Genomic DNA, 13,067 nt, shown 5'->3' with positions numbered 1-13,067 from the left:
ACACCGAATTTTCAACTAATACTTTTTTTTTATAATGCAACTGCAAGCTAGTATAATAATCTATAGTAGTATATATCGTGACATATAGTGTGGCAGTTAGGGTAGTATTTATTATATTTCCTCTATCGAACTCAGGTCCTCATATTTCTGTAAAGCCCCGGGACTTTTGCTCTTCAAGTGCCATATCCGTACACCACTTAGCTAACTTAAATGTATCTGGTCCCAATATGAGATCATTTAAAGAAGAGTTGTAAAAGACAACTATCTTGAAAAAGTAGGAAATCGCTAAATCGTTGATTTCCTTAATACTATTGTGCTCCTTTTCTTTTATACTTTTAGGAGCAACTGGAGGATGATCCAAAAATAATGATGTCGACTTATATATGCTAGTCAATATTGTAAGCACCTCCGTTAATGTACTTTCGACTCTGTTCTTCTTGTCCTCACTTTTGGCATGAAGTAACATCTCAGAAATCACAATTATCGCATTACCAACAATGATCTTGTCTGGAATTCTTCTGTCTGCTTCTTTTCGGTACGATCCCCAAATCATTTTATCTTTAGTAATAAATCGATCCACCTTTTGCAAAAACACACTCTTCTTTCGTTGGTTTAGAATATATTCTTTTAACTGCTTTCCAAATTTACGCACTAATGACAAGATGTACGCTTCACATTTCTTCACAACGATAGAAACCAAGCTCTGCTTTTTCTTAGGTATAACTGGTTTATGTGGTGAATCGTGCTTAAGAAACAAATCTTCAGGACTATTAATATTTGTCGAAAACATGCTTCGTCTTGACCTCAAATTAGCCTTATCAAAATCATTTCCAGTATCGATGTTTATCTGCCCAGATCTTCCAAATATATTTGGTGTATCATCATTTGGTGCTGAATTATTTTCGGGAATTTTGGACTTCACAGAAGCCTTTTTTGGCAAAATGTCCATTTTTATGACCTTAGAGTTCGATCTTATAAGCTTAGCGGCCTCGTTAAGAACAAGTAACCACCGAGAGTCCTCATATAAGCATCTTCTCTCGCTTATATTCGTGCAGAGGGATCTGTAAACTAGTTCTTGGTAAGCGGTCAATCTGACTAATGGATACTCATAGTCTGTGATTCCAGTTGTGAGAACATCAAATTGATTATCGCCATATGAACTTATAGGCTTTTTGACTATAAGACATCCGACCATGGCATATGCATTGTAGATTCGGTTCAATAACTCGTATGTAAAAACAATTGCAAAGCTCAAAATGCAAAGCCATAAATAGTAAATTATGGAAAACCTGATTGCCGGAATTTGACTGTTTAAGTTTGTACCGTACACTAATCCAGAAAAGAAAACATTGAATATGAGCCTTCTAAACCAGAAGTAGACTGGTGCCGCAAATATCGCAATGCAACCGGCTATAGCTGTAGCCTCTTTAAGCAAGGAACTCCATTTAATATTCTTCAAATAGTCGGTTGGGTCGCATCTATAAACACCAATCTTGAAAGGTAGCATGTTCTTTTCAAAAATGATAAACTGTAAAGAGTAGAATGACGAAACAAACATGGAGAAATACCAGAAAAACATGAAACTATCATTGAGGAATGGTTTGACCGTTTTTGTAGGAGATGATATGCTGTAATTTAGGTACGCCGAAGATTGATTATAGATAATGAGGAAGATGCTACCTGTGGCAACTGCATAACAGCCAAAAACGATGAGGAAGTGTGTAGAAAAAAGACATGAAACAATGTGTTGAAACTCCGAAGATGCGCCTGATAAAGAAACCCTGATTGTGGCATCCCTTGCAATTTTGAGCAAACAAAATGAAGCCCATAGTATCATAATTTTTACTGGTAGCATGAAAATATTTCCTCCATAGGGTAATGCAATGAGAATAGAAAGAAGTATTGAAAGAAGAAGCGAAAGCCTGTAATAGTATCTCATTCGGATCTTGAACACCTTGTGAAAATATGTTGCATACGTCGGCTTTCTTTTTTTTAATTTCGTCTTATGTGCAGAAGGCAAGTTACCCTTCTTTGATGAAAGAGTATTTCCTTTTTTCAATGGTACATGTTGTGAATCATTCGATCTAAACAATACTCCTGAGGGAGACCAGGACGTTGAGCCCAATTGATTTCTTTCATTTCTACCAATGCCGTACCTCCCACTAAGCGTTGTTTGTGACATTATGTTTAAGGAAAATTCGCAGAAGGAAAATGGGACTAATGAATGTGCTTGGGTCTACGAGAAAGTGTAAAGGAAAGAGTACATATTCCAAATTTTGTGTACGTCTGAAACGAGCTTTTTTTTTTTTATTTATTTTAACACCGAATATTTTATTTCACTTCATATTTGTGTCCCCCAGAAGTTACTATCGACTGGTCGCCGACCCGTTTTGTCGCATTCACATTTGAGCCCATAATTCTGGCGATCGCTATTTTTTTTGGCGTTGCAAATTTCGCGTCTTGCACAAATCGGTAAACATATATTGATCACCTCTTGGATTAGTGGAACACACTTCTACTTCCTCTTTTACATCTTCAGCTTCTGATTATCCCCGAAAATTTGAACCAGTAAGAAGACACACATGTTATGATGGATAGAAAGTTTCAAAAATCACAAAGCATGGTACCTTTTGTCCAATATACACAGGATGAACTGATCCGAATCGCAGAAGCCCTAGATAAGCAATTGGGACCAGAATTTATAAGCAAGAGAAAGGGACCAGGATACAACAGCATACAATATTTGGAGGGCTGGAAAGCGATAAATTTGGCAAATAACATATTTGGACCTAACGGGTGGTGCACAGAGCTTAAGAACTTCCAGGTGGATTACATTGATGAAAGAGGTGGATCTATCAGCATGGGGCTTAGTGCAATAGTACGAGTTTCACTTAAGGATGGGACATTTCATGAAGATATAGGATATGGGTCTATCGACAATTGCCGGACAAAAAGTGCGGCATTTGACAAGTGTAAGAAGGAAGCAGTTACAGATGGAATGAAGCGAGCACTTCGACAATTTGGTAATGCTTTAGGTAATTGTCTTTATGATAAAGATTTCCTTTCCAAGATCACCAAAGTGAAGCAGCCACCGAAGAATTTTGACGAGGAAAACTTGATGAGGGTTTCTGTGAAGAAAGAAAAGCCTGATTTAAATATAGCGAGTACCAATAAACTTGGAGCTAGTAAAGACACTGCAACCATAAAGTCTTCAGCCATAACCAAACGGGTTGGCCCTACAAGATCATCTCAGGCAGCAAGTGATGATTCCTTTTTGTTCAGTGATGATTGGCCCGAAGAGCTTAGTCAGAAAGATGATTTTGCAGAAAAGCCAATTCCTGACTCTGAGCCTGAGCATGATATCAGCAATGATAACGCGGATAACAACAAGAACTCTGGACCAAGTACCATGGAAAATAACTCTACAAAGTCTTCTATACCAGCAAATGTGACATTTGTGGCTGCAAAAAGCGCTGAGAGTATATTGAAAGACCCCTCACTTCAAACCAGTCTGAAGTATGACCCAAGCAAGCAATCGCAAATATCAAAATCCACATTTATTAACCATGCCAGATCTGGGCCCGTGAAAAGGTCCACTGTTTCTGCCTTTAAAAAGAGAGATGATAATAAGGAAAATAGTGTTTTGGGAAATAGAATTACGAGACAGGCGTCATCATCCGGCAAAAGATTAGGGCTGTCATCCAACATACAACCAAGCAAAAGGATGTGTAAATAGGTAAAACAAAAATAGAGGAAAAGGCAAGCACTTGGCAAAGTGTAGGCAGTAAATATGTAATATGATTAATTTTATACAGGAATGCTAAAACATGAAGTCTTACAAGACTTTTGAAAAATCAAGAAGCAGTAATAAATTATACGAAAAGGAGAAAGAAAAGAGAAAGAAAACGCACAAAATAATCGAATAGCAGCAGAGTAAAAACCATTAAATAGAACAATGCATTGTCCCTCCTCTGCTCAATGTCTGCGATTGTTCATGAAATTTTGGGCCATATTCATCATAGAACCCATTCCACCATTTCCACCGTTTCCGCCTTGGTTATTTCCCCCCATAAAACTCTGAGCCATATCCATAAAGCCTCCACCTTGATTATTTCCCTGTTGAGGAGGTGGGCGACCTGATCCTCCAAATCTTCCCTCATCATTTCCACCATTACCAAAATCATCGCCCATTCCACCAAAGCCGCCATTATGACGCCTTCCTTCATCTTGAAACTGGTTTCCAAAGTTCTGGTTGTCATTTCCATGATGCTTACGGCCGTGATGTTCGTAACCCTGGTTTCCAAATCCTTGATTTCCGTATCCTTGATTTCCGTAATTCTGATTTCCATAGCCTTGATTTCCATATCCCTGGTTTCCATATCCCTGGTTTCCATAACTCTGGTTTCCGTAATTATTGTGCTTTCCTCCACCCATCAATCCACTCACCATTGAACCAAGTCCTCCAGAACTTGCTGCCCCGGCACCAAGACCAGCTCCACCGGCTACACCCATTAGGGAACCCAAATTGAAGCCGCCAGACTGGTTCACCTGTTGGGGTTTTGCACCAGAATGCGACAAGGATGAAATCAAGCTCATAAAGCCTCCTGACTTACCCTGATTTCCATGAGAGCCAGATAAAAGAGAGCCTAACATAGCAAACTTTGAAGAGTTTGAGTTCCTCGAGCCTGTGATCTGGTTCAATAGCATCGAACTCAAGTCTCTGTCATTTTGGGATGCATTACTGTCATTAGCAACTGATGAATGAAGCTGTCCTGTAACATTATTGAGAACTGAATTGAGCTTTCTTTGAACCTCTGGGTTGTCAATTTTACCATCGACTTCATCAAGTTCTGCTGCACGCTTGTATTGGTTAACGGCATTTTGGACATCTCCTTCTTTAAGTAAAACATCTCCGAGAGCTAGAAGAACACGACTGTAAGTGTTTGGGTTTAACCTATTCTGCTCACAAGCGGATGCTGCCTGCTGAAGAATGTTCTTGGCCTCAGAACTGTTGCCAGTCTGTAGAGCCTGCTGAATCATCTGATTAATCTGTTGTTCAGAAGACATGTTTGCTATATGTAATATTGCAATTAATTGTGCTTACCGGAGGTATGTGGAGACTTGAAATATCGTTTTTAATCACCGAACTACGGGACCCTCGCAGTATTTATAGATTCTTGAAAAAATTACATTACAATATCAATCGATTGATTTACACCAGAAGATAGTACGAGGGGTTAGATTGCAAGAAAAAAAAAAGGGGGGGGGGAAAAAAAAAATTATAATATTATAATAATTATACATATCTGATTAGTGGACAGAGGAGAGACCACAATTGATAATAAGGGCAATGCTAAGAACCATTCAGCGTTAATTTCATAAACAGCAATTTACGAACCGTTCGTGGAAAACTGGTTTCGCAGATTATTTCTGACAATGCGCGATGGCAATTTTCTTTTCTCATACCATAAGGAAGCTTTTCTTCATTATTCATTTTTCGCGCCGCACGGGGTCCCTGTGCTTCTTTCTTTATAGGAGCTTTAGTATTTGTCAAAAGGAAATGTGCGGTTAAATGAATCAACCTCATACCAGGCAGTAAATGTCAGACATAGAATTCAGGACATTCTTATTTTTTCTTTAAATCATCGTTTTGTTCATTTGTATTAGGCATGACACTTTCTCTACAGATCCGTATGCTTGTAATATTATCATGTACTTTACGTGGCTTTTTTGGTCATCAAGTTTATTTTTAGCGTTGCCTCGAGTGTGAATTATCTCTAGGATGGCAGTTTCTTTTCACGCTTGAAACAGAGACGATAAATGCAAGAAAAAAAAAAAAAAAAAAAAAAAAAAAAATCATGATCTGAATTCACGCCGAGCCTCAGAAGAAGCCCTGTGCACTTTAAATGCAAATTTAACTAATGCACACAGATTGCTGATATGTATATATATACATATACATAATATATAAAGAAACACGCATCATTTTACTCCTGAATTGTAATATCAAGTTGTGCAATTAATAGCATGTCTCCGCAGTCAAATCCAGACAAGATTACAAATCTTGATCAAGATCTTAAAGCATCAAGACTAGCAAAGTATAACAATACAGAGCTCATAGATGAAACAAAGCAATGGCTCGCAACTATTTTAAGAGGCAAAATCGATGAATCCGATCTAATATCATCAGATATTGTAGATTATCTCAAAGATGGAACGGCATTATGTGAATTGATCAATTCAATTTGGGGAGAAGGATCAGTTAAATATAGAAACAGCACAATTCCATTCATGCAAATGGAAAATATAGAAAAATTCTTGACCTTCATCAAGCTTAAAGGTGTTCCCCAGGATGAACTTTTCCAGACAGTTGATTTATATCAAGAAAAGGATCCATATCAGGTTCTTTTAACATTACAGACATTATCTCAATTTATTCATAAGACCATGCCAGAACAAGGATATCCACTAATAGGTCCAGCAATTGCGAAGAGACATGAACCACCAAAAGTGCCAAAGAAGCCAAAGTATTTGAAAGGGGAGGGATGGAGTACTGCCGAATATGGATATATGGGTGGAAGTAATCAGGCCACAGAGCACATTATATTTGGTGCAAGAAGAAATATCGGAAACAGACCACAGGATATGCAGTAGCATTTATCATTATATGAAATCAGTAAATAAGCAATTCTTCATGTCGGTAAGATTTTTAAGAAAGTCATCGATGTGAAACTTTTGTACTATAATATCAAAATGCATTTCGAAGTCATCAAAATTGAATAAATTGATGAAAGAATCCAGCTGCTTTGCAACATGAAATATGCTTTCCTCCTTTGTTGTCGGTATGATTCTGTGCAATAAACTATCATCAATCTCAAAATATGTTCGAAGATCGTTGATGTTAATACCTGGATATAGTATTAACGTCAAGCCGGGGTAATATCTCAAATATTGCTGAATATCAATACATTGCTCGCCTATATTGTTGTGTTCTTTTATACTTTTCAAAGTCCCTTGTGTTACAACAAGAGTGATCTTAGTATTCCTAGGAAGCTTCTTCTTCAAACTTATTTCACCACCATTCGTCTCATCTTGAAAGGAATTTCCTTCTCTAATATCATCGTCTGATTGTTGGCTATTCCATAGCTGATAAGCAGTATATATAGCACTCCCAATAATGACAATGCTTGTAACTGCCCTAAATAGCGTAGACTTGTTTGATTGTTTTTTTGTCATTAGTTTGTTGAAACTAAATTCTTATCAAATAAGAAATGCGACATAAACCGAAGAAGTGTGTCAACACTATGTTGGAAAGGAACAACTTTTGATCATGGCTATTCGCGTAGAAAAATAATTATCGTCCCGTCTTTGAAGGTCGTTACTTCTTTAACTGCAACACACTCTAAATTAACTTTAATCCATCCTATGCTTTCTATCTTGAATCATGATTATATATTACAATAGGGTGTAAATCTGAGCATCTTTCATTCGTTATTTTGTTTTCAATTTCTTGAGGATGTGGCTGGCGGAGTATAAATTGAACCCTTGTTGTATTTCGTTTTAATTAGTATTTGCTGTTGATGTGTCTTGTCAAAAAAATTTGCGTTGTGAACAGCAACAGTATATGATAATGACTGATGGAATATGTGAAGAGCTTTAATTCAACCAGATTTTATTGGAGGAGGGGACCCGTATCAGGGTTTAAAAGAAATTTGCACATATAAATTTATGTTTAATTATCATCATTCACAATGAATGAGAATGTAATCATAATTACAATATGACTTTCACTACTCATTTCATAATCTTTATTGAGGTTCATCAAATAATGGCAGGGATTATTTTAAAAACTTTTCAAGTCTTGTGAGTCGTTGAATAAGGAAAATAAATCAGGAACAAGGTTAAAATTTCCGGAGCAGTCGGTTTTATCTAAAAGATCAGTGCTCTGCTATTGTTTCAAGCATAATAGTACTACTAATCTCGGATTATTATCAAAACAATCAACAAACTTTTTGTGGGTAATTTGTAACCACTTTGTTCGTTTATATCCGTTATATCCAGGCTTTTCAACCCTTTTTTGCTTATTAAATACTATGATTAACAATTTGCGAGATGCACCATCGACAGTTTCACCGCTTAGAATTCATTGGGCTGAAAATATTGCAATTTACAATAAGCATACAATAAAGACCAAAAATCATTAATTCTTGTTTCCTTTGTTGTTATACTTATGTATCCTTGAAAAAAAATAACATACAGAAAAAAATGATTTCATATTTATCTTACATAAGATTTTATATTTATCCTATTACATTGGGTAAAGCATGGGTGAAAAGACTGTGTTCATTTCTGATCTGCATTATTGTTTAACTCTTATTTGCACATTAAACCACCCCTACTTTGATAAATAGTAATTTGTCGACTTCTTCCACCTGAAATGAATGAAATTCATTATTATAACAAAGAGACTTGCAGAGTAATAAATAGTAGAGAAGAAACAAAACTTAGTTATCGTAGATGTATATATATATATATATATATGTACGTTTGCAAATGATCTGAACATTCAGGTGGGTGCATTTCAAAACAAAGTCTGTACAATTTATATCAATAAATTAGCTTGGGCTACCAAAGTTTGGTGTATCAAATATGAAGCTCTCTAAAGCTCTAAGCTATGCTTTTTTTATAATTTCTACATTCGCCTCTGATACTTGGGTCTCATATTCTGGACCTCAATATGTTGCAATGTCATGCAAAGCAGCTATCGAAAATGTTACAACATACTGTCCTGGATCCAAGAAAAAGAAAGGCTATGGATGTGCCTGTAAGAATAAGGCTGAGTTAGGATCTTGGATTTCTTGTGCTTATCAACATACGTCGGAATTTGATACAGATGTTGAATCTGCTATCATACAATTTTGCAGCAAAGCTAAAAAGGTTCCAACACATTCTTCTCTTAAGAAGCAATACAAGAATGCAACAAGCTATATTGTTGACATAGATACTAAAGCACAGAAGCCGAAGACGACAAATGTACCAATTAAAGGTGCTTTAGTGAACAATCTTTACACCAGGTATTCTGATTCGTATCGCAGCAGATGGGGAAACTATAGAACGTCTCATTATTTGGGTATTTCGTTCCTTGCCATTTTAGCGGGAATAATGGTCATTGCAGGAATTTTTAATTGGCTATGTGTGATCTCTCCAACGGTTGAAAATAAAAGCAAGAGAGGCCTTACGAAAAAGCTAGTTAAGTATATAACACTACCTGCAACGTTTGGAAAAAAACATATAGAGGCATGGAAATTAGGTCAGTTTCCAGATAGATTCGAGAGCATTTTACTATGTGGAATCTTTTTGTATTCACTTTTCTCTTGTGCCATTATCGGTTTTAGTTATCATGATGGTGATCCTGTTTTCAAAAAGAGATCTGCTGGTATTTCCAGATATTACGGTGATAGAACGGCTATTCTTGCCAGTTACCAATTCCCGTTACTTTTTATATTCCCGGGTAGAAATAATATCTTTCAACTTTTCACCAGATGGAAGTATTCCAGGTTTGTTACTCTTCATAAATGGATTGCAAGAATTGTTCTCTTAGAAATGTTGGTTCATGCAATTTCCTTTTCTGTCCAGAGTGCCGGTTTGGGAAAGACCGCATCACGATTGGCCTCCACTTATTATAGATATGGAATTGTTTCTATAATTCTCCTCTGGTTAATGGGTGCTACTTCCGTCTTCTTTATTAGACGTTATTCCTACCAGGTATTTGCATTTTGTCATATCGTACTTGCTGCGGTCTTTCTATATGCAATTCATTATCATGTTAATACCCTAGAATTTGCACCATATTACTGGACATGTATAGCTATCTGGGTGTTTGATAGATTTATTCGATCGCTTCGTGTTCTTCAGTTTGGTGGAGTTAGAAATGCTCGCGTGCAACTTATTAATGATACCACATTGAGAATCACTGTTTCTTCTGCCTTCGGTCTGTGGAGAACATACCCAGGAGCTCATGCATTTATTCGTTTCCTAACACCTGGAACGTTTTGGCAGACACATCCATTCACCATAATATCTTATTTGAGAGAAGAAAATACCATACGTTTCTATTGCAAAGTGAAGCAAGGAGCTACTAAAAGAATTGCCAATTTTGTTAAAGCAGAGAAAGGATCATCAAGAAATATTTGGATAACAGTGGATGGTCCATACGGAAACCAAAATCCTTATCATCACTATGATAAAGCTGTGTTTATTTCCAGTGGAAATGGATTTCCCGGCTCTTATCCTTCTGTCAAGAGTTTAATGGACTCCTCTTCAAAAACGGAGATAAAGCTGTATTGGACTATCACAGATTACAGCTATATTGATTGCTTTGCGGAAGAATTATCTGCGTTGAAGGGTCTTCCATTCAATCCAGTTGTATATGTCACTCATCCAAATAATTGCTTCCCGATTATTGATATTTCTGAATCTGTTAATGATTCTTCAACAAACTCAGAAAATGAATCCAAGGGTTCAGCGCAAGTTCGAGAATTGAGCACTTCTAATGAAATCAAAAAGTACTTTGATTATATAACATTTATCGAAGGCCGAATGGATAGCCAGCAAATTGTTGAAAGGGAGTTAAGCAATGCAAATGGCACAGTAGCATTCGGTTGCTGTGCTCATGCACGTATTAATGATACTGTGAGAGCAGAGTTGGTAAAACACCTCAAAGGCTCAGATCCAAACTTCAGTTACTTTGAAGAAACACAGGTGTGGTGATCAGAATGGAGTATAATGAATCAGGTATTGTTGTATACAGATAAAATTATTTAATAAAATATTGTAAAAACGTTCATTGAATCCGAAGTCGGTTTCTAGATAGTGTGTGTAGAAAGTGTTAACGTGTAAATATAAATGCAATAGAAAGAATTGTCACATTAGTGTACCCTAAAAATTTTAGGAAAGAGAAGGTAATCGAATTTGCAAACCTTCCAAATTAAATCAGATTCTGGTGGAAGTTTTTAAATTTCCACGTTTGGCCTGATCTGCCTCAAGAACCTCGAAAAGGCCTTTAAAGTTACCAGCGCCAAAGCCATTGTGGTTGTGTCTTTGTATGACTTCAAAGAAAAATGTTGGTCGATCGAAGACAGGCTTGGTAAATAGTTGAAGCAAGTATCCGTTTTCATCATAGTCAATGAGAATGCCTAATTTCTTGATTCTTTCAAACGATTCCTTGAATTTAGGATGTTTAGAAGCCTCCATCCGCTTTTTCAGATTCTCATAATAGCTATCCGGAACATTGATAAATTGTACACCATGCTTCTTCATTTCAGACACAGCACTAAGAATATCCGGAACTTTTATTGCCACATGCTGGATACCAGCAGCAGCATTAAATTCCATGTATTCTTCAATCTGTGAAGTCTTTAACCCTTTAGCAGGCTCATTAACAGGCATCTTTACACTTTCATTTTCTGAGGCCATAACCGTTGACTTCAAGGCAGAGTATTTTGTGTGAATCTGCCTTTCATCAACAGACCAGAATTTGTGAAAGCCAAATACTTTCTTGTAAAATTTGCAATCCTTAAGCATCATATTCCAATCATCATTTTGAACAACATGATCAATGCATGTCATGTTCAAAGCTGGGAAATCGTCTCCCTGTCTATCAGTTGCCGAATCAGTCACATTGTATGGACCTGGAAGGAAGCCGTCGTAATTAGTCCTGTCGACAATTGTGTGCACGGTGTCTCCAATTCCTGCAATACGAGCCAGGACAATTTCACCATTTTTATCCTTGATAGTCTGTGGCCTCATTAAAAGAGTACCACCGGCTTTCTCGGCTCTCTCACAGAACTTTTCAACATTTGTGACAGAAAATGCAATATCCTTTACACCATCGCCGTGTGTTGCAATATGGAGATGAATCTCGTCAACTCTTGGATCTTCTGGAGTACTGTGTAATGGCCGAACGGTACCCATCAACTGAATTCTCACATTACCATTGCAAACCACCTTGCTACAAATACTCTTTGAGCCGGTTTCGAGTCCCAGTTCATAACGAGAAATGAACCCAAAGCTATTGATTAACTCCCTGGCTGCTGCATTGACAGAACCAACGTAAAATGTAACGTGGTCAAAGCCAGTGCACATGCCGCGGTCAATGAACTTTGTTAAATCAAAGTCATCATCTGAAGCTGAAGATATACTGGATGTGGAGATACTTTTTGTTGGCATGTTTAATTAACTTATGTGACGTAAGACTGAGAGTTGTTCAAAAAACTTTATGTACATAAGAATCTTCCTCAAATATAAAAGTTGAACAGCTATTTTGTTAGTGGAAGAAAATAGGAATCCTTAAATACTTTCCCCTTAAAAAAGTAAATATCTTTTAAAATCATAAAAGGAAATGGAACAAATAAAAAAATTGCTACAATAACAGCGTTTAAGCATATGCTACTTATAAATCTAACAAGATATTTGATCTTAGGACAAAAGGAATAAACCACTTTACTTTGAAATCCCAGTTTTAAAATTTTGCGACAAAACTCGCTGCAACAAAGCAGTTGAAAATGAATGGAATCTGGCTGAATAAGGAACAAAGAAATAAAAAAGAAATCTGACAGCTGACTTCCCCGAAAATAAGTGGAGAAATTAAAAAAAAAAAAAAAAAAAAAAATTGCGAGCTTTCTCAGGGTTTCAAAGGTTTGCCAACTGTGGGAAGTGCGAAAAAAAAAATTACAGAGAACGATCAATCCTTTGAATGATACCCGAACCAAACTAAAAGCAAGCATACCACATAATAGGAATGACAGAAAGCAAATTTCTAATCCCGGGAATGCATTTGCAGAGAAAATAACAACAAAATAAAATGATTTACAGCCCTTCTAGGTTCTTTTAGGCATTGTTCTTACATGTAAATTGACGTTTAAGATTATTCTCTACCTATAAGGCCATTCGACGCATCATTGTGGATTATGTTTTAGGCCAATTCCTCAACACTTGAACAAACGGTTCGACAACAAGAATCGACGATAACAAAATGCATGTAGCTCTGTGAAGGCGCACTACTGAAG

At 36.7% G+C, this 13,067-nt stretch overlaps 7 protein-coding genes across 7 annotated transcripts; 3 read left to right on the top strand and 4 right to left on the bottom strand.

The window, feature by feature from the left end:
- Positions 1 to 139: 139 nt before the first annotated feature.
- On the bottom strand, positions 140 to 2,182 carry BRETT_000578 (uncharacterized protein; the record flags this gene model as incomplete). Its single annotated transcript, XM_041279143.1, has 1 exon — positions 140 to 2,182. The coding sequence occupies one exon, from the start codon at positions 2,180 to 2,182 to the stop codon at positions 140 to 142; it is 2,043 nt and encodes a 680-aa protein (XP_041137357.1).
- Positions 2,183 to 2,620: 438 nt separating this feature from the next.
- On the top strand, positions 2,621 to 3,736 carry BRETT_000577 (uncharacterized protein; the record flags this gene model as incomplete). Its single annotated transcript, XM_041279142.1, has 1 exon — positions 2,621 to 3,736. One exon carries the CDS (start codon positions 2,621 to 2,623, stop codon positions 3,734 to 3,736), a length of 1,116 nt encoding a protein of 371 aa, XP_041137356.1.
- A 239-nt stretch (positions 3,737 to 3,975) lies between these two features.
- On the bottom strand, positions 3,976 to 5,067 carry BRETT_000576 (uncharacterized protein; the record flags this gene model as incomplete). The annotated part of the gene is made up of 1 exon (XM_041279141.1): positions 3,976 to 5,067. The coding sequence occupies one exon, from the start codon at positions 5,065 to 5,067 to the stop codon at positions 3,976 to 3,978; it is 1,092 nt and encodes a 363-aa protein (XP_041137355.1).
- Positions 5,068 to 6,027: 960 nt separating this feature from the next.
- BRETT_000575 (uncharacterized protein) lies at positions 6,028 to 6,654 on the top strand (the record flags this gene model as incomplete). The annotated part of the gene is made up of 1 exon (XM_041279140.1): positions 6,028 to 6,654. The coding sequence occupies one exon, from the start codon at positions 6,028 to 6,030 to the stop codon at positions 6,652 to 6,654; it is 627 nt and encodes a 208-aa protein (XP_041137354.1).
- Positions 6,655 to 6,663: 9 nt separating this feature from the next.
- On the bottom strand, positions 6,664 to 7,236 carry BRETT_000574 (uncharacterized protein; the record flags this gene model as incomplete). Its single annotated transcript, XM_041279139.1, has 1 exon — positions 6,664 to 7,236. The coding sequence occupies one exon, from the start codon at positions 7,234 to 7,236 to the stop codon at positions 6,664 to 6,666; it is 573 nt and encodes a 190-aa protein (XP_041137353.1).
- A 1,413-nt stretch (positions 7,237 to 8,649) lies between these two features.
- Positions 8,650 to 10,770, top strand: BRETT_000573 (uncharacterized protein; the record flags this gene model as incomplete). The annotated part of the gene is made up of 1 exon (XM_041279138.1): positions 8,650 to 10,770. The coding sequence occupies one exon, from the start codon at positions 8,650 to 8,652 to the stop codon at positions 10,768 to 10,770; it is 2,121 nt and encodes a 706-aa protein (XP_041137352.1).
- Positions 10,771 to 10,992: 222 nt separating this feature from the next.
- Positions 10,993 to 12,228, bottom strand: BRETT_000572 (uncharacterized protein; the record flags this gene model as incomplete). The annotated part of the gene is made up of 1 exon (XM_041279137.1): positions 10,993 to 12,228. The coding sequence occupies one exon, from the start codon at positions 12,226 to 12,228 to the stop codon at positions 10,993 to 10,995; it is 1,236 nt and encodes a 411-aa protein (XP_041137351.1).
- Between the last annotated feature and the right edge of the window lie 839 nt (positions 12,229 to 13,067).

The sequence above is a fragment of the Brettanomyces bruxellensis genome, chromosome 8 (assembly GCF_011074885.1).
Source record: "Brettanomyces bruxellensis chromosome 8, complete sequence".
Classification (NCBI taxonomy): Eukaryota; Fungi; Ascomycota; class Pichiomycetes; order Pichiales; family Pichiaceae; genus Brettanomyces; species Brettanomyces bruxellensis.
This window is presented reverse-complemented; position numbering and strand designations above follow the sequence as displayed.